The sequence below is a fragment of the Ambystoma mexicanum genome, chromosome 6q (assembly GCF_040938575.1).
Source record: "Ambystoma mexicanum isolate Mex_15411 chromosome 6q, UKY_AmexF1_1, whole genome shotgun sequence".
Lineage (NCBI taxonomy): Eukaryota > Metazoa > Chordata > Amphibia > Caudata > Ambystomatidae > Ambystoma > Ambystoma mexicanum.
The window spans coordinates 766,579,274-766,604,727 of NC_090937.1; the positions used below are offsets into that span (position 1 = coordinate 766,579,274).

Here is a 25,454-nt window from a genome sequence, read left to right on the forward strand (position 1 = left end):
AGATACCAATGCTGGAGAAATGGAGTTACAGGTAAGAAACTATTCCCATTCCCGTTACTGTGGAGTCAGACTCCACTGGAATGGGGCCACTGAAGCACCGGCACCGTTACCAACAGTACTGGTGCTTCAGTGAAAACACTGCCAGTAGGGGCCCGAACTCTGTGCCCCTACCGGCAAACTCGCAGTTTGGCGGTCCAGAAAGGGTGCCGGTATGTTGCTATCGGCACCCTTGTTTCCGGGCCGCCAAGCATGTAATGAGGCCGCCTGAAAATTAGATTTCTTTATAGTTGTGCTGATGCCTCATTGCAGAGTTCTGTTCGTTTTTATTGTTAATTGTGTAATATAAGAAGGAATTTATTTTGGTGCTTCCAATGAGCCATTTTGATCTTTGGGCAGCACATGGCCATCCACTTTCTTATGGCAGCGAGGCAGTCACTTGTGCATATCTGCATGAAGTCAATCTGGTAGAGAAAGTAAAATGAACTTATGAGTGACCAGCAAAGAGATGGGAGAAATTGTGTGGAGCGAAAAGTGGAGAGTTAAAATGCCATAGCATTGTCGGGTTACTGAGCATGGGGGTACCATCACACTGTAGTAGCTGTCAGGAAAGGTAAGAGGCGAGCTAGTAGAGTGCAGCACCAGTGATGTTTCTAGCTCCATACATTCTGGATGACTAGGCATCATGAAAATGAAGACATACCAGAGGCTTTTAATGATGTGAAGGAGTACATACTTGGTGGATTTCATTCGGTGGCTTCTCAATTACAAGAAATCTTTCAGGCTGTTAATCCTGAGCTAAATTGGGGTGGGAGAGGGTGCAATGGGGGTTGTTATTCGCTACCGCTTGATTTATCTATCATTCTATTATACAACCTAACGAGAAAATATAAGGCAGTCTCTATGACAATTATTTCATAACTTGTGATTTTAAACTATCTTTGTCCAGGGCTGTTTCCATTGTACGCAAATTAAATTGCTAATTTTTGTAAGTATGCAGTAGTTTAATTTGTGGAAAAATTAGATGTTAATCATGTGTAATTGTAGGCAGCCCTACAGATAAGGGGTGTATCGGCCACTTTTACTTCCTATAAATTGGCAAATACTCCCAAAAAATAAAAATAGGGCTCCCCCAAAAAAATTGGAAAAATACAAGTAGAAACTTGCACCCCTGCCTTCCCCCTCACAGCTCCATGGATATGTTTGTACCAGTGGTGCACGTAGTGCCACAGTAAGAAATTACTATTTTAACTTCCTGATTGGAAGAAGTAAGCATGTATCTTTTACTATGCATGAATATTACAAAAACATTTAGTTTTCCAGTTAAAACATATTTTTACTCACTTATAAAATACTCTCATTGGGAATTGGACTTTCATTTTTACTCACTGAAAAATCATTTTACTGCCAACTTTAAAAAATAGGGAGTAAAATACTCCTTCTTCCAAATCTTATCTGGAGCACTGATTGTAATTATATTGACTAATCTGGTAAATGTATAAATCTGGAAATATGCAGTACTTAACATCTAACTACATACATTCCAGTGAAAATATTAATTGCATTTCTGTTTACCCACTGTAGAGTTCTGAAGGTGTCCAGAAGAAAAAGGCTCTACAGCAAAGCATTGAGAAAGCCAAAATTGGACGTCAAGATACAGTAAATCCAACTTTTTTCTTCCTTGAAATATTTATCTTGAATGTAAACCTAGCGTATGACCACCTACAAATTGAAAACCTTTGCATTGCCATGTTTCTGATAAAGTATTTTGAGGAGCAAAAGTGGGGATAGTTCTATTTCATATTATCAGAAATGAGCTACCAGGCTAAATGTGTATACAAACTCTTTTCTGCAGTCATGCCTGGCTATCTTAAATCATGTTCTCTTTAAATTGTCTCTGTCAGTGTTCAACTTCCCTATAGGTTTTTGGTTTTGACGCATTTTGATTTTGCAAGTACCACCATAAGGCCAAAATCATTGCTATAGTTAAGAGGGAAGGGGTTTTGCCAGCAGAGAATGGTTGTCAGGGCAGCGGACAATGCTTTGGCATGCATTTTCCAAACTACTTTTTGTTCTTTTCATATGCCCTCTGCCATATTGACCAATATGTGTACTAATTATCAGTGTTGTGGGGAACGGGGACAATCGTCCTAGGCCCCAACAGATTCCGGATGAGGCAGAGGCATAAGAGTCCGCTGTAGGGGTTTGTGGTGCCCATAGGAAGTAAGGGTGGTGTCTATGGCCAGCTTATTATATGCTTTAATGTAGATTGTGCTGGGAGTGAAACGCCATCTAAGAAGCTCTTTTAAAATCAAGGCCTAGCGACGCGCTGCAGCCAGGGTAGTAGGCCCAGAACAGGGAAATACATGTGTACATGCAGAGTCAGGTTGTAACTTGTAACATAGGCAGCAGTGAGAAAGACCAAACCTGCGTAGATTCATAAACCTTTCATTGTTTCATACTGTTAGCATTTGTATCTCAGAAGGAATATGCCCTGCATGTCCATGATAGGGCTGATAGCTCCCTGTGAAAAGCTATTCCACGAGAAGGTGGGCACAAGCCTCTGACCTTCAATAGCCCAAACCCTAAGTTATATAGTGCCCAGATGCCCCGTCCCAAGAACCCAACTTTCCAGTGTACCAGTCAATCCCAGACCACCAACCATAAAACTGTTGGTGTGCTAATACATCAGAAAGATCACAGCAGATAGGAAAGTTCACCCTACCTGGGGTCCCTGTGAATTGTACTGCGAGGTGCCAGGGAGGGAAAGTAACAAATGTAAATTTGGGTGGGACGAACTGGAACGGTGCCAACTCATCTGGGATCGAGCAGGGGTTTAAAGTCATTGTGACCTCGAAAGTAGCCTCTGTGCCCATGTCTGCAGTATCAGGTGCACATTGGGCCATAGATAGATGTGCTGAATTGTTTTAGTAATTGGCTCTGCGCCTGATGATGTATGAAGAAGAATCCCACGTGTAAGAAGATGAGCAGGTGAAGCTGGGACCAATGGCCTAGCATCCCCTAAGGAGCAGGCGGCCAGTGTATAGGGTGGCACCAACCAGCTATGTGGATTTGTAACCTGTGATGTATGTCGGTTGTGAGGCTATTTGCCTTTAAAAATGATTGCTCATGCTGATTCTGTCAGAGCGCTCTGTGGCAGCAGAGTTCTTTGCTATTGCGTATGTTTTTTTAAAAAAACGTTTATTTTAGACCCAGCGCACAGATGAAAGCAATACAAGCATGTCTTCATTCAGATTTTCCCTGAAAAAATTCTTGATCGCTTTAGCATTAAGAGTCCCTTAAAAGGCATTTCATTAAGGATGGGATCATAGAGGGTCCATCGGTGTCGAGGCGGCGGGTCCGGATCATGAACCCGGAGCATCAGTTATTGAGGCATGGTCAGATAGTACCCTTGATCCAATGGTTACATCATCAACGAAAGCCAGAGTCTTTGGGGAAGCCAGCAGGAGGTAAATCCGGGAGAAAGTCCTATGCACCTGCGAATAGAAAGAGAATTCCCTCTCGCTGGGGTGAAGCACTCTACACGTATCCACTACCTCTAAGGTTCGGAACAGCTGAAGGAGGCTCATAGCCAGTTTAAAGTCTCTGGGGGGGAGATGCAATCTGTCCTTTACCGGGTCAGGGACCCCGTTGAAATCTCCTCCAACAATGATTTGGCCTTCGGCGAACGGGAGAAAGGCTTTGCCCAGTGTTCTATAGAACCCTTCCTGGCCATCATTTGGGCAATAGATCGAGACGAGGGTGTATAGTTGTCCCAACTTAAGGCATTTTACTGTCACATAGCAGCCGTCTGGACACCGTAGGGTCTCCTTTATCTGTGGTCTCACCCATTTTGCGAAGAGGCTCGCTGTACCCCCTTTCTTGGAGCCAATGCAAGCCAGGAGTTGAAGCGGGAAATATCTGTTGCAGAGACGTGTGAAATCCACTGGGATTAGGTGTGTTTCTTGTAGGAATACCACTGTGTTTTCTCCATCATATAGTCGTAGCAGTGTAGATTTCCTTTTAGCAGGGGAATTTAAGCCTCCAATATTCAGCGAGACAAACCTCCATTTTTGATGCAGGGGTTGTGTCCTTGGCCTCCGAGTGTTCAGGGAGTGGGGTCTGGGCCGGGCGTGGTCAGCCATCCTCTGAGAGCTTAGTTATCTTGATGTCATTGTGCCGCTGGGGTTTTAACCTCAACCTCCAATGGGAGGCTGGAACTACAGAAACGTAGGAAGCCGATTTCTCTTTGTCTGCATTTCCTGCAGCCAACCGGGCTAGAACAGGTTGTAGAGTATTTTCCTGTATCCTACTCCTAGGGGATCTGGTGTCATTCACCTCAGAGTTGGGCATGAGCCGTGTGAAGCCTGCAGTCACTGTATAGTAGCTTTGTGTTCCATTGTCATCCATGCTCCGCCAAATCAATCCTTTGGTCCTTCGAGACCCGAGAGGGGTCATCTTACACTCCGTCCCCTCTGCACCTTCATCCAGGTTGAGCGTTTCTGTTTGAGGGAGCAATGCCGAGCGTCAGGTGAGACGGCTTCACTTCCCCCAGGCGAATTAGGATGTAGGATTGATGCTGCATCCTCCAGATGTGTTATCCTTCGGGGCACTCCCTTATAGGAAAATTGGAGCACAGTGGGGAATAGCCATCGATACCTGATGTGTTGTTCCTGGATGAGTAGTGTTAGGGGCATCAAAGCTCTCTGTTTCTGTATAGTCACCATGGCCAGGTCTTGGTAGATTTGAAGGGGGAGCCTTGCAATGTCAGTTCATCCTGAGAGCGTCTGATTGCCATGATGGCCTCTTTGGTTGAGTAGAAATGCACTCGGGTGATTACATCTGTGGGGGAGTCCGAGTCCACCCCCTGGTGGGGCTGGAGTCAATGTGTGCGGTCCAGCATCAGCTGTGCTTTGTCCAGGTGAGGGAGTAGGGACTGAAAAAAAAGTGCCCACGTATTCTGCAAGATTTTGATCCTGGATCGAGGAGGGAACCCCTCGGATACGCAGGTTGTTCCACCGGGCTCGATTTTCAAGGTCTTCCTGTTTGAATTCCAGGATCTCATTTTTGTTGTTCAAAGTCTGGATCGAGCGTTGCAGTTCTAGGAGAGTAGCGGAGTGTTCCTGAGTGAGGTCCTCTACTTCCCCCAGTCTCTGTTCCACCTCCGTGACTCTTTCCTGCATCTGCTCTATTTTAGGATCTGAATTCAGCCGTAATGTCCATCATGAAAGCCTGTATGCCCCCTTTGGGCGCTAGCTGATGTGAGCCCTCGGAAGGGGATTGAGGTGAGGGTTTTGGAATTTCCGTTTTCTTCTCCTTATCAGCGGGAAGTAGCATGGTGGCAATGTTGGCGTTTTTGTGGGGGGTTTGAGATGTCTGGGCATTTTCGCGGGGTCCTGGCGGGACACACCTAAGGTCGTCAAGGCGCAATGGAAGGAGACCGCCTGGAACTGCCTCCAAGATGCAGCGGACTCCTCGCGGAAATCAATGTGTGGCCTGTAGGTGAGATGAATAGCAGCAGCGCAGAATTCTTCTTCCTCTGGGTGAGAGGGCGAGGCTCTCTTTCAAAACCCTGTGGAGGGGGTCTCAGAAGCACCGGCTAGACACCGGAGCCGTTGCTCGGTCTTTAGCCTTGGGCTGACTGTGGCTGCCGGGCACAGAGCTCTGTTCGTCACAAGGGGTATCCGGGAAAGGAGAAACATTCCTGCCAGCTAGCCTTAGGTGCAGTGTCATATGTGGCTTCAGGACACCACAGGTGGGAGGTAAGGAAGGTGGTCAGAGACCTAGATATTCAGATCAGTAGCAAAGGGCCCTCCTCTCCAAGACTCAAGAGTAGTTAATTAGAGCAGTGCAGTGTCACCAGTAGGGCCCGGTCCCCCTGCCCTCCCTGTTTGCTTCACGTAGCTAATTTGAGGTAGTGCCAGCTCCCTGGAGCGAAGAAATGTTGATGTATCCTGCTGGAGTGACGTTCAGGGAGCACAGGTAGCTCTTCTGTAGGGAACTGAGTGTTGGAGGCTCCCTCCCCGGCCCGTATCAGCGCGTGGGTGCGCGGCGTGAGGTGGCCGGAGCATGAACCCTGATGGAAGTCTGCGCTTATTATTTAGGAGGAGGTGTACGGACCACAATCAGGGACTCACTAGAGTGGTAAGCCCAATGGAGCTTAGGCGATATTGGTCTCAGTCCCTCAGCATGTCCTGATGTCTAACGCTCTGAATAGAGCGGGGTTGGGGAAGCTCACTGTTCATGCATCCGCTGGCCACGGCTCATTGAGAACGCTGCAAGCATCCCGCCATGAAGATCTTAAGTGGATGCGGGCCAGCAAACCCACAGCCTTCGTTCGTTGCTTTCTGCGGAGCCTCAGACCTGAAGTAGTGCAGCGGCCAGAACCTTAGATGTACAGAGCGTCTTGGAGCCGCAGGGTGTATTTTAAGTTGGCATCAGGTGACGAGCCCTCTCCTACGCGTGGGAGCCACATAAGGCTTCAGCTTCATCCCATTTTGGTATGCCTCGTGAGCGTGGTAAAAAGCAGCTTTGTTCAGAAGAACCACCTTGCATTAGGAGCTCAGACTTCCGTTGCGAGTGCCTCAGACATTCCGACCTGCAAATGTTTGTTTTTCTGGCGGCCCTTAATGCGGGAACTGCATTTATTCTATCACAATGCAGGCTTCAAACGTAGGCCGTTTAGAGGAGCAGCCTCATCAATGGCACTTCAGGCCACGCCCCCCATCGCGTATGTTTTTATGGAAATTAACCTTGTTCTCCTTGCAAGAGGTGTGCTGGACCTTTTTCCCTAGTGGGTTGCATTTTTTCTTGTGTGAGAGTTGAGGGTCTGCTCTACATTTTGGTGACCCCAACGTGATCCCAGTTTTTCCGCAAAGACTGAGGCTTTCAGGCCGCACATCTGGAGGGGCTGCATCCACCTGCAGTGACCAGTCCCAAGTATGCAACCCATAGTGGTGTACAGGAGCCGTTTTCACAGAATTTTGTCTGCTCTTTTGAGCGGGGCGTGGTCCCTAGGAAGGTACAGGCCATTGGGACCCCGTGATGGAGGAGTTCAGGTGAACACGCAGATGTAGGGACACCTCTTGTGGGCGACAACAACGGGGGTTGACGCTAAGTGAGAAGTGGGGAACGGGGGCAAAGTGTGTGGGTTTGTACATTAAAAGAAGAAGGACCGAGTGTGTGTGGTAGATTGGTGCGTATTGGAGTTGGATAGTATGTGAAAGCCACGTGGCAATTTTAATAATTATTATTGTTATAAGTATATGAGAAGAGAAACACAGAAGTGGGATCCTTTCCGAGCTAGGGAAGAAGAATGTGCCATATTTTGAATTGTGATAAGAGAATAAAGAAGTAGGGGCTCTGTATAATTAGAGAGCTTTTATTCCTGTGCCCAATGTATTTCGGGTGGGGGACTAAGACAAAGTAGTGGTTATTTTAGTTTGTTTTAGCTTGTTGTTTTAGTGTTTTAAGGTTTTATTGTGTAGCAAACGGGGGTCAAAGGAGGGCCTATGGAAGAAGTAGTGTGCCTAGTGGGTGTATGGAGTGAGAGTGTGTGTGTGTGTGTGTGTGTGTGTGTGTGTCGGAGGCGACAAAGGAACGCAAAGCGAATGACTGCTGGGAACATTGATCACAAATTGCATTTCGTATAGGGTTTGATATTTTTTAATTTAAAAGTTGTCAACATGGGGGGGAATGACTCTGTTGGAGTATATGTGTAGTGCATTGCCGTTGTATAAAGATAAGATTGAGAAATATCAAAAGCAGTGGGTGGCGGGGACGCAAGGGGGACCTCCAGAGCAGGGTACGAATAACAGGGAGATATTGGAACACATGCACACGTTTTTGGCTGCTTAATACAAGGGTAAGAAACTGCAAAGGAGAAGAGCGATCCTAGAATTGTGGAAAATGGTGGAGGACATAAAGGATAATGACGAGTGCAAGTGCCGGTGTGATAGCAGCCCAGCCCACAGTGTAGTTAAATCAGCAGCATCCGAGGGAGCACAGTCACCCCCACCCCCAATAGGGCTTTATCCAACCCTTCCTTCCGCAGGTTATACAAACCCAACATATGTGCCCTTGCCCACCACAGCCCTGCCCCCATCCATATTACCACCGCATTATCAAACTAAAACTACAGTGCCGCCAGGTAGGAATCCCCACAAGGACTTAGAATAAGATTTACAGGCAGCGGAAGCAGAATTGGCGCGGTTGAGGGACCTCTGGGAAGAAGGGTGTAAACCGGTATGTGGGATGGATGAGTGGATGGCCTGAGATATTAGCACAGCAATAAAGATGTATTTATTGTGAAGGAGAAGAGTGACGCGCGGGGGAGCGTAGGTTATGGGACAGTGAGTTTGGACAGAGATACAAACCGAGGGTTGCGGGAGGAGGTGTGTGACAAGATGGATGAGTTGGAGGATGAGTAGGAGGTGCAGGTTTGGAAGAGCAGCAGTGGCTAGGAAAAAGGGAAGTGAGAGCAGGAGGGGAAGAAGGGGAACAGGCATGCAGTTGCCATTTCTGCATAAAGGCCCAGGGAGGTCGCAGTATGTGCCATGTGCTCAGATGGATCAGAATAACCTGATTAAAGCGTTCCTGCCCCCCACTGTGGGGGCTGGGAAGTGGATATAGGCTTTTGAAAAACAAATAGCAGGAATACCTTTAGCGGTGGGAGACATAGAATGTTTGCTTGCAGCAATTGTGGGAGAATAGGCAGGAGTTGTTTGGGTTAAGGCTGGATGCCCGCTTGTGAAAATAGATGGTGATTCTCATGATGGGGCAACTTTTAATAATATCAGAGCACAGGTGTGGGACAGTCCATAATGCAATATACGATGGGGGATGATGAAGACTCAGCTCTGTACATTTTGAAGATACAGGAGATGTGGAGGGCCGAGACAGGAGACAAGTGAGACCGATCAGTTCCTCTTTTCTATTTTGTTATCAAAAGGGGATAATGCAAGGAAATGCAGAAAGCTCTCAATAAGATTGTAGGCCTAGAAGGGAAGGGAAGGGATGGTCTGAAATACAGACTATAATTATACATCATTGTAAATGAATAAAAGAAATAGAAAAGGAAACAGCACAAAGACTGCAGGCTGAGGAAGCGAAACTGGTACAGAAATAATTAGCAAAGATAACAGTTGAAGGGGCGGTAGCAGCAGTGACACAACAGATTCCGCAGAGCATGCAGCAACGCGAAGAATAGCCACGTTCTGGCCATGCGGAGAACAAGCGCAATGGAGCGGTGGACCTCAGCTGCAGTATTCAGAATGATACCAAAAGGTCAGCAATGTGGAAGAGGGGGATTTCAAGGAGGTAGAGGGAGCAGGGGTGAATTCAGAGTGGTGGGGCCGAAGGGTGGGAGGAGGGGGTTGCAGGACCAGTTCAGTACTTCGGATGCGGGAAGTGGGGTCACTTTGCGAGGGAACGTAGAAGCAGAATGGGAGCAGGGATACAACCCATACACCCCCATAGGCCCAGTACAACAACAGCAACACTTCCCTGTGCTTCCAATGCCCACGTCCCTCCCATACGAAATACACCAAGCATATACACAGCTACCACCAAGGCCCCCCAAGGCGCAATTGCTGGCCCCGTCCAGTGCCCCAGTGCAAGCAGCGTTGGTGAACCAATCCTACGGGGACTGGAAGTAATACCATCCTGAAAGGGACAGTGGCACCTTATCTGGGGGTAAGTGTCCTGGGAGGTAACCCTTTCACGTTCCCAGGTACCAATACGTAACCTGACTAGGACAGCCCACAGAAAGCTCTTTCATGCCCAGTCCTGTCTGTGACTACCCACCCTGACGAGGAACCCTTGGTGGGCGCTGAGATAGGAAATAAGCGATTCATCTTTATGGTTGACACGGGTGCCACTAAATCATGCATCAGTGAGAGAGACTTCCTGCTATCAGGTGAAACTCTTGACATGTAAAGCATATCTAGAGCTGTTGCCACAGTTCCATACACAAATGAGGTAGTTATTTCAATATAGGGAAAGGTGGTGCATGCATTCAGAAACCTCCCCAGTAAATTTGTTAGGGTGTGACCTCCTGAGTAAATTGAACATGACCATCTCCTTCACAGATCGATGAATAATATGTGCCACCCCAGGAATGTGTGCTATGAGGGCAGTGGTGATGATACAGACCAGAGGAGAGGAGGTGGTGGTTTGTGGCATTCCTGTTGACCGTGATATGTTTGTGTATGGTATTACATTTTTACTTGATGCTGTGCCCTACATTGGTAAGGCATGTTGGCGAATACCATCTGATTTCATCTTTAGGCCAGCAAGGGTTAGTGCTATCCACAAAAAGGAGTGTCATAGTGGGAACAGATTCAGATGGGTGTGAGTGGCTCACTGTATTATGTATTGAGCCAACAGCACCCCTAAAAGAAGTAAAAGATGCAGAATTGTTTGAGGATCGGGCCGATGATGGAGAAATAGTGTTGCCTATCTCTATCCCCTGTTAGATTATGGTGCTATATCGCAAGGTGCAATGTTCTTTGATGGCCCTTGTCACTCCGCCCTCATTCACTGACAGAAATTTAAAGCATGTCCCTCAGAGATTATGGACAACCAGTGCCCACCAGTAGGGCTGTTGCAGGGAATGGCACCCGTAAGAATAACACCCAGACTAGCATATCTTGTTGCATATCTGCAAGGTTAATGGCTGGGGCAGTGCAGTGATCATAGTACGCCTGTCCTTCTTTACCCTGAGGATCTGACTTATCAGCTCATTAGCCAGGATGACCTAACACTGATGTCAAGTCTGAAGCAGAGTGCGGAAGCCCACTAGGAGAGGCCCCATTTGCTCACAGTGCACAAGGATGCGCTGTGCCGTAGAAAACTGATCCTGTTATCTTTCAAAAACGTGTCTTGATCCAACAACAGTACATCTGGACATTTTGCCATTTGAAATGAAATAAGGGATTTAGCCCGGACAAGCACGCACTTACTTTGTCTGCCCTCTACTATGCTTAAGTCAAAAGACTGATGACTATTGATTGGGAAACCGTCCAGTTCTTTGGATCAAGAGACATTTTTGAAAGATAACGGGATCAGTTTTCTATGGCACAGCGCATCCTCAATCTTAAAATGGAACAACACAGACTAAATTGCCTTGAGGACGACCTAGTGGCGGTCGAAACACATTTCGACTGAATAACTTGGCTGGAAAGCTTGGCCATCCTTAATATTAAAACTTCTTTGTAAAGTTGTGTATTTTGTGACAAATGTACTTTATTCATCATATAAATGGCCATAATACAACCGATAACCAGTAGGGTAGAGCGCTGATCTCCAAAGCCCAACCCCTTCCCTCTCACTGTGTGTCACACATTATAGGCCTACACGGGTGGTCTATGGGTCTTAGTAGACGCGGCCTCCCACCACACCAACAATTATATATAGTACCATCCACGTAAAGACCGAACTAGTATGCATTTTTTGATTGTTCAATACTTGACATTTGCAAAAGTTCACTCCTTTATTTAATCTAAGAGAAATATGTTGTGCATATGTATCTTATCCTCTTTGACTTTCTTGTGCCTTCTTGATGTGGCATCCTTGATTCTAAGGCAAACAGATATTCGTTGTTCCTCGCATGAAGCTGTTTTCCAGTGCCTGTCAGCTCTGTAGCCATGGTCTCTCTCTTCAAGGCTTCTTGCTTATTATTTATACAGAGTCGAGTTCCATCCTTTCATCATGGTCGCTTTACTCGTGTTATATTTTCTACTTCAGCAAGCTTCTATATTTCTCATCTACCTTGCGTTTCTGCATATATATATCTATTAATTCTCTTCTCATTTAACTTCTCAGTGTATATGACTTCTTCGCATAAATGTTTACATTGTTACTTCAGTTACATCTTCATTCTTTAAGTGTTCGCATATCGTTTCAGTACGTCTCCATGTCTTCTCTTTATGACGAGACTTTATTCTTGTCTGATTTCGCCTACAGCTCTTTATGTAAAATGGTGTATAAAGACATCCTGCCACCATGTCAGTGTGAGGGTACATTTGATAAAGTTGTTGGAGTGCATAATATTTATCGTATCATCGATTCGGTATTCGGACGTTACCTGGTGTCATACACAGTGTCTTCCTGTTATTCTTACAGTATGATGGAGGTGAGGGGGCGGGCACTATCTGCCTCTTTACATTCCCCCTCTGGTTGAGTCCTCGACCACCTCCTCAATCTTCTTCACCTTTTCTTCACTCCTTGGTTTCTTCTGAATCATTATCTTTGTCACCCCCCAACCCCTCAGGTCACCTGCATACTTTGTGCTCATCCACACTCCAGGTCATATGGCAACACTCCCCAGTTGGTTGACAGAATACTCAACGTCCTACAGAATACTCATGATCCTTGGGGTAATAAAACTTCTTTCCTGGATGTGACAGGGGGCTTCCTTTCAGGTGCTCACAGCTGGTGCTTTGTCTGTCTGTGCTCGTCAGTCACAGCATTCACATCGATCATTATCTTCATCCCAATAGCTTTCTTTACTGTGTTCTTGCACTGTTCTATGATGATTCTTACGAGTCAGAATCCTAGCAATACTAAGAGTAGTATTGCTCCAAGCAGATTAAATGCATTTGCCAACCAGTTTGGAACCCATGAAAACAGGGACGAGAACCAGTCATCTTCTTCAGTCTCATCTACTTCTTCCTCCATTTTCATATGCAGGGTGTAAGGAGGGCATGGTATCAACAGTAAGACAGACACAAGTGATCACAGTTCAAGGTTGTTTATTGAACTTCAACAAGGGTGAGATAAAGACCTATGTAATCCTAAATCTACAGATGGGAGCAAGCTGCGACCAATAATAATGCAGTCATAGTGGAGTCTCGTCAAAAGGGCCTATACTAAAAAAAAAATATTGCCAATCCTTACTGCTAAATTCAAAAAGTGTGGGGCAGTGTTCATGAAAAAGAAAGAAGTGTTTGCAAAATGATATGTCAGGATGTTCAGGCCATTGGCCTCCCTTCCCCATGTTTTCAGCACGGGACAAGGCAGTTCACTCGAGCAAAGCACACACTCTGGCTTCTTCTGCAATTGACTGTTCCATTACCAGCATCAGGGTCTTCTGTGCCCAAGTCTCTTTATTTACCAAAGTCTCTTCTTTCAGAGAGCCTGACATACTAAAATGAAACATAAAGTTCCTTTCCTCTTATAAGTACTCAATTCAGGTGATTCACCCTGGATCCCCCTCAGCCAGGCTCAGATCCCTTTTATATCACAATCGTTACTGTGGATCCCCCTCTTCTGGGCTCAGATCCCCCTTTTTATAATGTTCAGAGATTATTCTTTCTCAGGTGACTTACGGTTCACCCCGGATCCCCCTCAGCCAGGCTCGGACCAATTTCAGTTTGCATTAAACTAGCAAAGACTTTTGAGTGTGCACTGGGCTTAGCTTGACCCGTTGCACGACCACTTCTATCTCAAAATTCCCTTTTCAAAGTTGCGACTAGTTGGATACCTAACAGAGACCTTCGAATGAGCACCCACGTGGCACTGGACCACTCTAAGGTGTCTTTCTTAGCCTCCAAAGTTCAGTAACTCCTCTGGTTTCCAACTATATTCGCGTCTCTCGTCACATACTATAGAAGTACTACCAATAGCATCTGTGAAAGTTGATTATAGAAGTGTATCCAATAGACACTCTGGAAAGTCGCATTTAGAAGTTTGCCCAATAGCCTCTCTGGAAACTTGAATTTAGAAGTGTGCCCAGTAGATGCTCTGTGAAAATTGCATTTAGAAGTGTACCCAATAGCCTCTGTGAGAGTTACATTTAGAAGTGTGCCAAATAGCCTCTCTGATAAATTGAATTTAGAAGTGTACCCAATAGCCTCTGTGTGGAAAATTGTACTTAGAAGTTTCGCCCAGTAGCCTCTCTGGGAAAGTTGCATTTAGAAGTTTGCACATTGAAAAAGCATATAACCCATCATATCACACCACCACGCTTACTCTCTCCTTTACATCACCACTCAACTAGAACACAGAGATACTATGACACCATTCGGTATAACTGTTCTCATACGAACATCTGCCGCTTACTCCACATCATTCTATGTAAACACTGCTGGTCTCACACCCCCAGCCAGGCGTTTTCCTCAGGCCTAACGCAGCCACATCCGTTCCGGATAAATCCTGCCAGAACGAACACATTCTCCTGATCTCTCAACCACCACACCTACCGATAAGAAGCAGCGATTACACAAGTGCCGCACGAGCTGCACACATATCCGGTGCTCACACGCACCTTTTTGACTCTCCCTACTCTCTCTACTGATCTGAACTGCGGTTCCCAAGGGCGTTCAACCTACCAGCGCCTTCAGACCATACCAATGGTATATAAGGCGCTATATAAGTGCAAAATAACATAACATAACATACGTTTCACACACTGTTTTCTTTAGATTTCTTCATACATTGTTGCTGCTTACAACCTTGGCTCTATCACAGGCTGGTCGGGTATCAGTATCCCCGACTCACCGGCTGTGATGTCTTTACTGGCGCTGCTTTCTTGTAGGAATCAAGGACAGTACCACAGCGGCAACTGCTCCTCCCCACCTTAGTTATGGACGCAGGAGAGCCCCGGGTACCTCTGACACACAATGCAGGTTTCTTCAGCTTTAGTCCTGGTCTTAGTTTTCTTATTTTCCAAGGTTTTCAATGCTTTTCGTGCTGTCCTGAGGGTCAGTTGAGCTGCCCCTCAGCTGCTTTGTTTGATTTGGCCCATAGTTGTTTAAAAAAAAAGTGAATTATCCCTCCGAGCTCTCTCAGTGCACCCCTTCCATTCCCATTTCCATTCCATGCTGCTACCTGCATCCCACCCGTCTCCCAGCGCCTCTGATTGGCCTCTGCCGTGTCCTTTGTGTTCTGATGCACTAGCCTCACCTGATCCTGTGTGCTTGCAGTTTTCGTGCTGTCGCGAAGGTGTGTTGAGCTGCCCCTCGGCTGCTTTGTTTGATTTGGCCCATAGTTGTTTAAAAGAAAGTTAATTATCCCTCTGAGCGCTCTGCATGCACCCCTTCCATTCCCCACTGCTACCTGCATCTCACCAGCCTCTCAGCGCCCCTGATTGGTTCCTCCGCCAGTCATAGCTGGTCTTCCCAGGGCAGCCCTCTGCCTTTTGCAACCCCTGCGGCTAAGGGTCCCAAGGCAAAGGGTGGCTTCAACAATGGAAGCTCCAGAACGTGTCTGCAGGTGCCTGCAGGGGAAGCCAGCAACCAGCAGCAACCATCAAAGTAAGTGTGGCATGGGTGGGGAGTACAGCAATTACTCTACTCCAGAAAACCCTGCCACTCAACATTACCGTACCTCTGAATTGTGAATATTAGCAATGCTGCACTTAGTTAGAATTGGGAACATTAGTCTGCACCAGACCCAGGCAGGACTGTGAATGTGATTGTTAGCAATGCCACACTTAGTTAGAATTGTGAACATTAGCCTGCACCAGACCCAGGCAGGATAGTGAATGTGATTGTTAGCAATGCACAACTGGTTAGAATTGAGTACATTAGCATGTGCCAGACACAGACAGGATTGTGAATGTTAGCAATGCCACACCTAGTTAGAACTATGAACATTCGCCTGCATCACATCTAGATAGGATTGTGATTGTTAGCAATGCCACACTAAGTTAGAACCGTGAACATTAGCCTGCGCCAGACCCAGACAGGATTGTCAATTTTAGCAATGGCGCACCTAATTAGAATTGTCTACACTAGCCTGCGTCAGACCCAGACAGGATTGTAAATGTTAGCAGTGCCGCACCTAATTAGTTTTGTGAACATTGGCCTGCATCACATCTCGACAGGATGGTAAATGTCGGCAAGTGCCACACTTGAATAGAAGAACTATTATTATCAGTAACTCCAACCTATAAACTGCCCCTGCTGCATTGGTTCATAAATCCACGCAAACATTCCCATCCCATAGCATTATGCTTACTCTCTACTGTACACCATCGCACAATTAGAATGCAGCTATACCCCTGATAAATTTGGCCTAGCTGTTCACATACGAACATTACCCCATAAAACACCTCATCACTCTAATAAAACACAGATATCCCATGACATTCCGGCCTAGCTGCTCACATAAGCGTCCTACAGGCCTAACGCAGCCAGAACCCAGCCTGGTTGTCCACCCACCAGACTGCACACATTCAACTGATATCTTCACCACCACACCTAAATGCTAGGATGCAGCTACCATCTGGCAATTACATCAGCTGCATACATAACTGGTGCAACCACGCACCCTACGACACCTTCTCTCTCTGCTGACCTGGACTGTAGTCCCCAAGGGCGTTCAACCTAACAGCGCTTTGAGATCATACCAATGATTTATAGAGCCTATATAAATGCCAAATAACATAACATAACAGGTTGACGAAAGTAACTGTCTGAAAAGGTCAAGGGCACGTCCCTCCTTGCAACCCTTTCTGGTCTCGGCAATTTTCTCATTGTATTAAACTGCCTTCTTGGCACTGCTGCTTCCTTTTGTGCTTTGCCTTGCTCGATGTGTGCTTTCGTGTTCCGCCTTTTATCCGTGTGGGGAAGTGTGATGAATGTCAGTTTTGTGTAATGATCAGTAATTGCCTGACCTTTGTATTGGTACATGTCCGGTATACGGCTCTGGTGTTATTGTGTTTTCGCTCATGATGAGCTGTCTGTGAGATAGTGTTTGTGTCTGGAAAGGGGTCGGGGGTTGAGCATCCTACCTGGTAGGATGGGGAAAGCTATTACAGGGAAGACCCCTCATCCAGGTGATCCTCCTGCACCCCAGGAACTGGATCCAAAAGCGATAGCCTTGTCCTGGCCACCTGTATGACAGATCGCCTGGGACTAGCAGGTGAGACACCTTATGGTTTCTCACAAAGGTTACAGCATAGTGATTGCCTCTGTCAGGGCTCCATTTTCTCCCTTTTGAGCAGGTGTGTATGTACAGCAAGAAGGCACGATCTTGGCGCACATGCCACCTTCCATTGCTGTAATCAAGACCAGAGTCCAGGACATACCTGTTCTGGAGAGTCATGAGTCGAATGGCCCTCAATTTTTCTCTAATCGCATGAAATACTTTTGTTGTCATGTTTATTGTTTGTAACAGCTTCCACCTGGTTATTTGTAACAACTTGGTGTTCACTGCAGTGTGAATGTCTGGCATGAATATAGCTCTAAATATCACTGCTGTTCTACTGAACAGTTTCTGCTCAGCTGGAATATCATGACAGGCTTCTATTGATTTTGCAGAAAAATAGTTATCTTCAGTCGAATGAGGTTAAGCGACCTCTTCTTTCTTTGGTGTGCATCCATTTTCAAAAAGTCATCGATATGGAGATCACTTTGAGAATCACCAATGCAGGAACATGTATAATCACTATAGAGCATATTCCTCCCCAATTTCTAGGCAGCTGCATATAAGCTCTGGATTCACAGGCCCAATAGTGGTCCATTAGCACGGCAATTCCTCCATTCATTCCTGGTACATCAATTATCTCATTGCATTCTTTGTTTTCTCCAACTTTAATCAAACCCCTGTTCCTGAAACACAATGTGGCATTCTTCATTGGCAGTATGGATACAGGGCCTGCTTAATTTTTTACCCATGTTTATTTCGAATATTTGGCCCATTCTTTCAGATATTGATCATTCACTATTTGCACTATCTGCATTGGTGCTGTCATCAATAAATGTTCACTGCAGGCTAGCATTCCATCTTCCCATCCCGTGCTGGTTGCTACTCATCCATATACTAATAGCTGAGGTCTCTACCAGCATCCTGGCAATCCTGGTGTTTCCCATGCATCTGCACAACTCAGTCTCTTTTGTTCAACAATCTTTATCTGGTCTCCAGCAGTGGTCGAAGTGTATGAAAAAAAGTAGTGGAACTATGTTCCCTACCAGCCTGCACAGCTCCCTACAAACCCCATTGCCACCCCCCTCCCACGCACACTACAAACCACATGCACCTGCTGATTAGGGGAACTCTCAGTGCATTGCACTGAAAGTGAAAGCTTCAACTTTTTCCTACACTTTTATTTTAAAACAAAACCGTTCCAGGACGGTTTCTTTTTTAAAATAAAAGTATAAGAACTGTAAAACTTAATTAAAAGAAGTAGAGGAGCACCTCTCCCGCTCACTTCGACCACTGGTCTCCAGTCATACCACTAAGTGAGTACATGAGCATTCTACTTTTCCAGTCTGGGTATTTTTCCATTTTCTTTGTTTTTATGTATTCATCTTCATATGGAAATGTCTTTCTCGACCTCCCTCATAGGGTTGTCCATCATCCTTCAAATTGTCCTCTTGTTGTGCACACTGCTATATGGCTGAGATACTTTGCATCATGTACAGGTATTTCTCTTGCAATTAATGTTCTTGGTGTCCTCATGTCATAACGGAGGAGAGAACACACATAGCAGCTCTCATCTGTTGTTCCCCTCCCCACCTCCTTCATGTGCTAATACCACATTTTATTCTTTAAGTGGCTGAATTATCAAGATATGCATTTATATCCTCATGATCTTCAACATTGCTCTTAAATCAGATACATTGTTTAGAACTATCAGGTAAAATATTACTTGTGCTTTTATTAGGGATAAAAATAGATGTCTCATTGCTTAATACTTCATCTGACTTATTGATCATTATTTGACGAAATGCCATGATAATAAGGAAGAAACGACAAATCATTGTACAGAATGATATTACAAGAAGTATTCCAAATAAACATATCGATCTTCTTGCCGGCAGTGTATCTCTCATAACTTGAAAGATTCCCATTCTTTTTCATTCAACATGTAATTTGTGTCACTTTCATAACCCACACTTTTTTATCATAATATTGTAAGATAATTGCAATGATGATCATGAAAATAATAGGACTATTTTTAGGATTTCGAAAAAATTTAACAACCTCAACCTGTCTTACTAAAGCTGGGTAAGATTGCAGTATGTAAGTGAAAGCAGCATACAACAGTGTGTGCAACATTGTTGTTATAGGCAACATAAAGTGCTGTGTGCGCTTCTTTTCTTCTATTTGACTTAAATCATTGTCTCTTTTACCTATCTAGCATAGTTATGGAACTGCTGCAAAGTTAATGCATTCTTTCCCTTTAGACTTTTTTGAAAATTCAAACTGTCTTTAATTGATAAATCTTCGTTATGGCTTTTGGTAGCCTATCTCGTCATCAGTAGAGCTTCTTCTCTTGCTTCACTGTCAACGGGTGCGGGAGGGGTGAGGGTCTCTCCTTTATACGGCTTTCTGTCATTCAGATGCAGCCATTAGGCTCTTCTTCCCTCGGGTTTCACAGCGTGGAAATGACCCCCCTCTACTAGGTACGGTCCTTCAAAATAGGTATTATTCCAAGTGTGTACAAAACTCCTGACAAGCACTTGGTCGCCTAGGTACAAACTAGGCTGTTTTAGCAATTCACTGGGATTAACTGATTTGTCTTCTTCATTCTTCGTCAACCCTTCCCTCTCTCCGATTTTGATCTGTTGAAAAATAAAAGAAACATTAGCGGTCATATTGGTTAAATAATCATATATCTCATCACCTAATGTTTTTTCTACACTGTGGGCATCAGTTTCTATTCAGGTGGGAGGAGCAAGAGGTACTCTCATGCAGTATCCAGTCACCAACTCATGATGAGTTGGGTGGTGATCTAAGCCAGGCTGATTTCTAAGTGCAAATAATGCAAGGGGTAAGCAATGTAGCCATCCCTTCTTCAAAGTTATCTTGATCTTCACTATCCTTTCCTTAAGAAGTCTGTTTAACCTCTCACAGATGACATTCGCCTGTGGGTGATAGGCAGATGAAAATGTGTATTTTGTACCCAATAAAAGAGTGATCTGTTCAAACAGTTAATTTACAAAATGCAGCCCATTATCAGACCGCAGGACTTCGCTCACACCCCATAAAGGAAACCTGAACCCTGACTCAATCCATCTGGAAAAGGGACATACTACCATTAACATATACCTATAACCATTGCATGCTTGCAACATATCCTCGTATGTAGAAGGTGGGAAGGACCATTCGGTCTAGGGATTGTTCCTTTCACTGCTCTCAAAGTGTGCCCTGCTGTGAACTTCTGGCATGCAATGCATTTCACAATAAACTGTGCCACATATCCTAATAGATTTGGTGATAACCAGTCTTCTGCAATCATGACAGCAAGACTCTCTCTAGTTGTGTGCACGGGTAGTGAAGCTGCTCCAGCACCACCTTGAATAATGCTAGAGGCAAAACTGTCTTTCCAGTACGATATTGTCTCTATAGCGCCTCAGTGAGGGATAAAGAACACCCCATGTCTCTTCCATAAATCCTGCTATTCTTTTGTGGCTCTGCCTTGTAGCTCAATTAACTGTGCAATGAATAACATATTAAAACCTTCCTTTGCCATCATACATCGCCCTGACATTTGCCTTACACTTTCTACTTAAAAATCAGAGATATGTGTAAAACATGAAGCTCTTTTGGCATCAACATCTGCAGTTTCGTTAACGCAAGAAATCATGTCTGCTGTCTTAGTGCGGGCTGTGCATTTCACCACAGCGATAGTCAATGGGAGCTTTAGTGCCTTAATGAGTTTATCCAATAGAGATGCATGTTGCACTGGAGAGCCATCTGCGCAAAGGTGCGCAAAGGAAGCCCCTCCTTTTCCAGCGTGAGAATCCTGCATGTATGGTTGATGTCAGAATTTAGAGTACACTGTCACTTCCTCATCCTCCTACCTCTGCAGTGTAGCGATATGCGCCACTAATTCTGCAGCCTGTGCTAAACAATGTGAAAGCAGTCTTGCGCTTGTCACTACTTCAAATTCACCATTTCTTTTTAGATTCACTACTGCTGATCCCGTATGCCTTTCTCCTGTCGTTTGGTCAATTTTTGAAGAACCGTCAATTAATAGAATTCTGCCCCCAACAAGAGCATTTTCTCTAACATAGAATTTCATAGAACTCGCTATACATTATGTAGTCATGTACATAGTCCTCCTCCTCCACTGGTACTGCTATGAATGTTGCTGGAATCACTACTCTACATCTAACAATTTGTATTACTGGGTTCAAAATAATGTCATATCCTGATGTAGTCAATGTTCTTTTGGGCTTCTCTAAAATAGCAAATAAGGAATGCTCGACGAGTAACTTCATTGAGCAACCCATTGTAATACTTGCAGCTATTTCAGTCGTGAAAGCAGCAGCAGCTAACGCTTGTTCGCAAAGATAATGTCCTTTCATTACTGGGTCTAACATCCCACTATAGTAGGCTAATGGTTTATGTCCATGTCCGAAGGTTGTCTTCCGCGTGAGGACTGCTTTCATTAGTTCTCCCTTTGAGTGTGAGAATAAGTAAAAACTCTTTATTGTCTGGAATCCCTAACACAGGCACTGTACAGATAACCCTTTTTAATTCTTCAAATCCTTTAGTTATCTCATATGTCCATGTTATCTTACTATTGCCTACCTGTGCTTCCTTGAGTCCTTTTAAAAGTGATCGAATATATGTACTGTAATCAAAAACCCAGGCCCTACAATAATTAGATAGGCTGAAAATGTGTTGCATTTCCCTCACTGTCTCTGGTTTAAGAGTCTTCATGATTGCTTCTGCTCTCATATGTCGCTTTTCTCCCTTCTAGAGAGATTAACTGTAAAATGCACAGGACCTCTTCCTGGCAATATTGTAATTACTCTGTCTACTTTATAGCCTTTCTGTGCAATTATGGTCATTAGTTGAACTGAGTTTTATCTGTACTTTTCTTCTTTCTCGCTGTACACTAGTATGTCATCTACGTACTGAATTATTGTGCTTTCAAGTTGTACGTTACCCAGGACCATCTGTAGGACTCGATTAAAGATCAAGGATGACTCGTAGTACTCCTGAGGCAGTCTTGTATGTTTGCAGCGCAGGTTTTATACGAAAATTAGATCAAATCCTGTGAGTCCTCATGAACGGGAATTGAGAACAATGCGTTCTTTAAATCTATTACTGTAAAATACTTGGCTGTGGCTGGAATATTGCATAATATTGTAGCTGGATTCGGAACCAGAGGAAACTCTGCTTTGACAATATTGTTTAGGGGACTTACATCCGGAATAAGTCTCCACAAACCCCCCCTATTGATTTCTTCACTGGGTCCTGTGAGAAACCAGAAGGTGTCTCACCTGCTAGTCCCTAGGGATCTGTCATCTATGTGGCCAGGACACGGTCATCGCTTTTGGATCCAGTTCCTGCGGGTGGACCAGTGCAGGAGGATCACCTGGGTGAGGGGTCTTCAGGGAGTAGGACAGGGACACCGGAAGGTGAGACACGGTATCCCTCCTCCTGTAACACCTTTACCCCATCCTACCATTTAGGATATGTGGGAACTTTACCACCCGCCCCTTACCCTTCTCCAACACTTTCACACAGACAGCCCGCTCTGGGAGAAAACAGACTCGCACCCAAGCAGTGTACTTGACATGTCCCGCTACTATGGTCAGGCAAATACTGTCAATCACTCAGACCTGACTTCCATTAAACTTACCCACACACGGATAAAAGGCGGAGCACGAGAGCACACTCTGAGCGAGGCAAAGCACATGAATGAACAGCAGTTTCGAGTCGGCAGCTGAATGAGAGGAGAAAAATGGGAAACCAAGAAAGGCTTGCAAGGAGGGAAATACCCTTGACCTTTTCGGCAAGAAACCGTTACTTTCCAGAAACCTTCGAAGCAGAAAGCATAAGGCCAGAAAACATAACTGAAGACTCCTGCATTGTGTGTCAGAGATACCGAAGGCCATCCCGCGCAACTGACCAAGGTGGAGAGGAGCCGCCGGGGTATCGTCCTTGGCTCCAAGAACAAAGAAGCATTAGCGAGATCAACAGAGCCGGTGAGTTGGGGAGACCAAAAGACACAAGTAAAGCTAAACTGCTGGTGAATGTCTGAACTTGAGAAGGAAAGATACGATACCGTTAACAGAGTGGTCCGGCACCATGAGAGAGTGGTCCGGCACCGTGACTGTGCTCAATCGAAGGTCCCTGTAAGGTATTCCGCCAAGAGAAACGAAAGCCAAAAGATTGATGAGAATATTGTATGAAGTGAATTGAAGTGGTCCTGCAAAGTTTTAAGCAAAACCCATTGCACATTTGAAAGTCTTCGATTTTAATATCAAGAGGATTCGAGTCTGAACAAGGGAGATCCATGATCTGAGCCAGACGAGGGAGACCAAGAGTAAACATTGTGGTACAAAGGGGTCCAAGCCTGAAGGAGGGAGGCCCATGATAAATACTGGAAGCGAGAACTTGTGCATGTGAAGGTCCTAATAGAAATGGAACTTTGATATTTGTATATTACGACAGGCCCTCTGCAGTAAGAGACTGATGTTGGAAAAGAGACTTTGGCAGAAGGCCTTGATGTCTATGCTTTGAACTGTGTCTTCCTGGCAGAGAAGCCATAGTGTGTGTGAAGCTCAAACGTGCCGCTGTGTAGTTCATCTTTTAATGTATATTAACTTTTCAAAGTTTTGTAAGTAAATGTATACATCCACAGTATAAATGTGTTTAGCTTTACGCATTTATGCATATTTGTTGTGTTGCAGCATCACTCCAGTCAAATGAGTATATGTATTGGTGCAGTGTTAATACAGTATTCATGTGCACAATGCTTTTATATCAAATTTTGCATATTTTATGTTGGGCGTGCATGCAAGTATGGTGTTTTATACATAATGTATAGTATGCATGCGCTTGTAAAGCAAATTATTGTAGTTTGTTTCACATTCTCATTTTTATGCATGTACTTTTCACTATGCATGCACTTGTATATGTAATTTTCAATGTGCATATGGTTATTGAAAGAGCTTTATTTTTTCTTTAAATATAGGGAAAACTGTTTATAAATGGAGACACTGGGCCTCATTACGACCCTGCCGGTCCGGAAACAACAATGGCGGTAAATCCACCGCCAGCGTTGTTTCTGGACCGGCTGATTCCAAGTCATGCAGGTCGGAGGTGTCACTCCCGCCAGGTCAGACCTGTCGGGAATAATGCCACCCGCCTGCAGGCGGAAATGGAAACACTGGCTCCGTTATAGGCGGAACCAGTGTTTCCATTGTCCCCGTCCCCATCCCCATGGAGTCCTATGCGACTCCATGGGAATGGGGATTTATGGAATTCCGCCTCCGGAATTAATGGTCACCAGAGTTCTAATGCCCCGGTGATTCCAGCAATCACGGAGGTGGAATGGTATTTCAGGTCCGGCGGCAGCCTGCCGTTTTTTCAGCACAGCTACCGCCAGACTCGTAATGAAGCCCATTGAGTCCTAATTGTTTCACCCTTTGGCAATATGAACGTGAAATGGTATGGCTATTGTGGTGGCAAATGGCAAGAAATTATTGATAAACGTGTGATCTATTTTAACAGTGGTAGAAAAATTGATTTCATTTTAATACATGCTGGAGGAAACCATTTGGGTTACCAAAGAGGAATTGAAATATGTTTTGACATTAAAAGTGACTCGGTACGCCTAGCCTGATTATTTCCAGAAACAATGGCATGCTTGGCAGCCCTTAAAATTTAGAAGCATAGCTGTGCGATTAATCGTAAAAATGTGCAAGCATAAATGTAAATAGATGTGTATGTACATTTTCATTTAAATGTGGCATTCATTTCATTTTTCACCGGAACATTAAAAGTCACATTGACAGTAGGGTGGATGGAGTACATTTGCATAAGGACAGGAATAGTTTATTTTTAGGCAATATCAATGTAGGCCCATGTTATGTTTTGCAGTAGTGGGCTGCTTTACTTTTTTGTATATAGTATATTGTTTTTTGTATGTTGCAATGTGTACACAAAGAGTGTCTATGTTGTGTATAGTCATGATGATGTTAGCTGCATATTGTTGGCTGAATTATGTATTTTTTTGCCTAAGTGTATCTTACAACGTGTAGGGCGAGTGTGTATGTTATGTGTGGTCCTGATATTGTGTGTAGGTTGTAATGGGTACGCAGTGGAGGTGAGTGGGCATGTTGTGTGTGGTCAACATAATGTTCTGCATTTTTTTGCCTTAATTATGTTGTTTTTTTGTATGGTGTAATGTGTACGCAGTTAGTGTATGACCATATTGTGTGTAGCTTTTAATGTGTACGAAGTGGGAATGTTGTGTGTGGTCATGATAATGTTGGCTGCGTATTGTTGCCAGAATTATGTTGCTTAAGTGTATGTTTTAATGTGTATGCTGTGGAGGTGAGTGTGTATGTCATTTGTGGTCATAATAATGTTGAGTGCATATTGTTGGCTGAATTATGTATTTCCTTGCTTTAGTGTATGTTTTAATGCATACTCAGTGAGGCTCAGTGTGTATGTTGTGTGGTCATGAACATATTTGCTGCATATTGTTGCCTGAATTATGTTGTCTTTGTGTAATGTGTACTCAGTTAGTGTATGTTGTAATG

The 25,454-nt window shown here is 44.7% G+C and overlaps 1 protein-coding gene across 2 annotated transcripts in view; it reads left to right on the forward strand.

Moving 5' to 3' along the window:
- The window catches only part of MND1 (meiotic nuclear divisions 1), a 1,036,840-nt gene that overhangs the window by 824,498 nt on the left and 186,888 nt on the right, over positions 1-25,454 (forward strand). The window contains exon 5 of one of the 2 annotated variants that reach the window (XM_069631298.1): positions 1,582-1,656. The exons of the other annotated variant lie outside the window; for it this stretch is intronic. Coding sequence (XP_069487399.1) covers positions 1,582-1,656 — 75 coding nt within the window. The remainder of the gene's footprint in view (positions 1-1,581; positions 1,657-25,454) is intronic. 2 annotated transcript variants of the gene reach the window in all.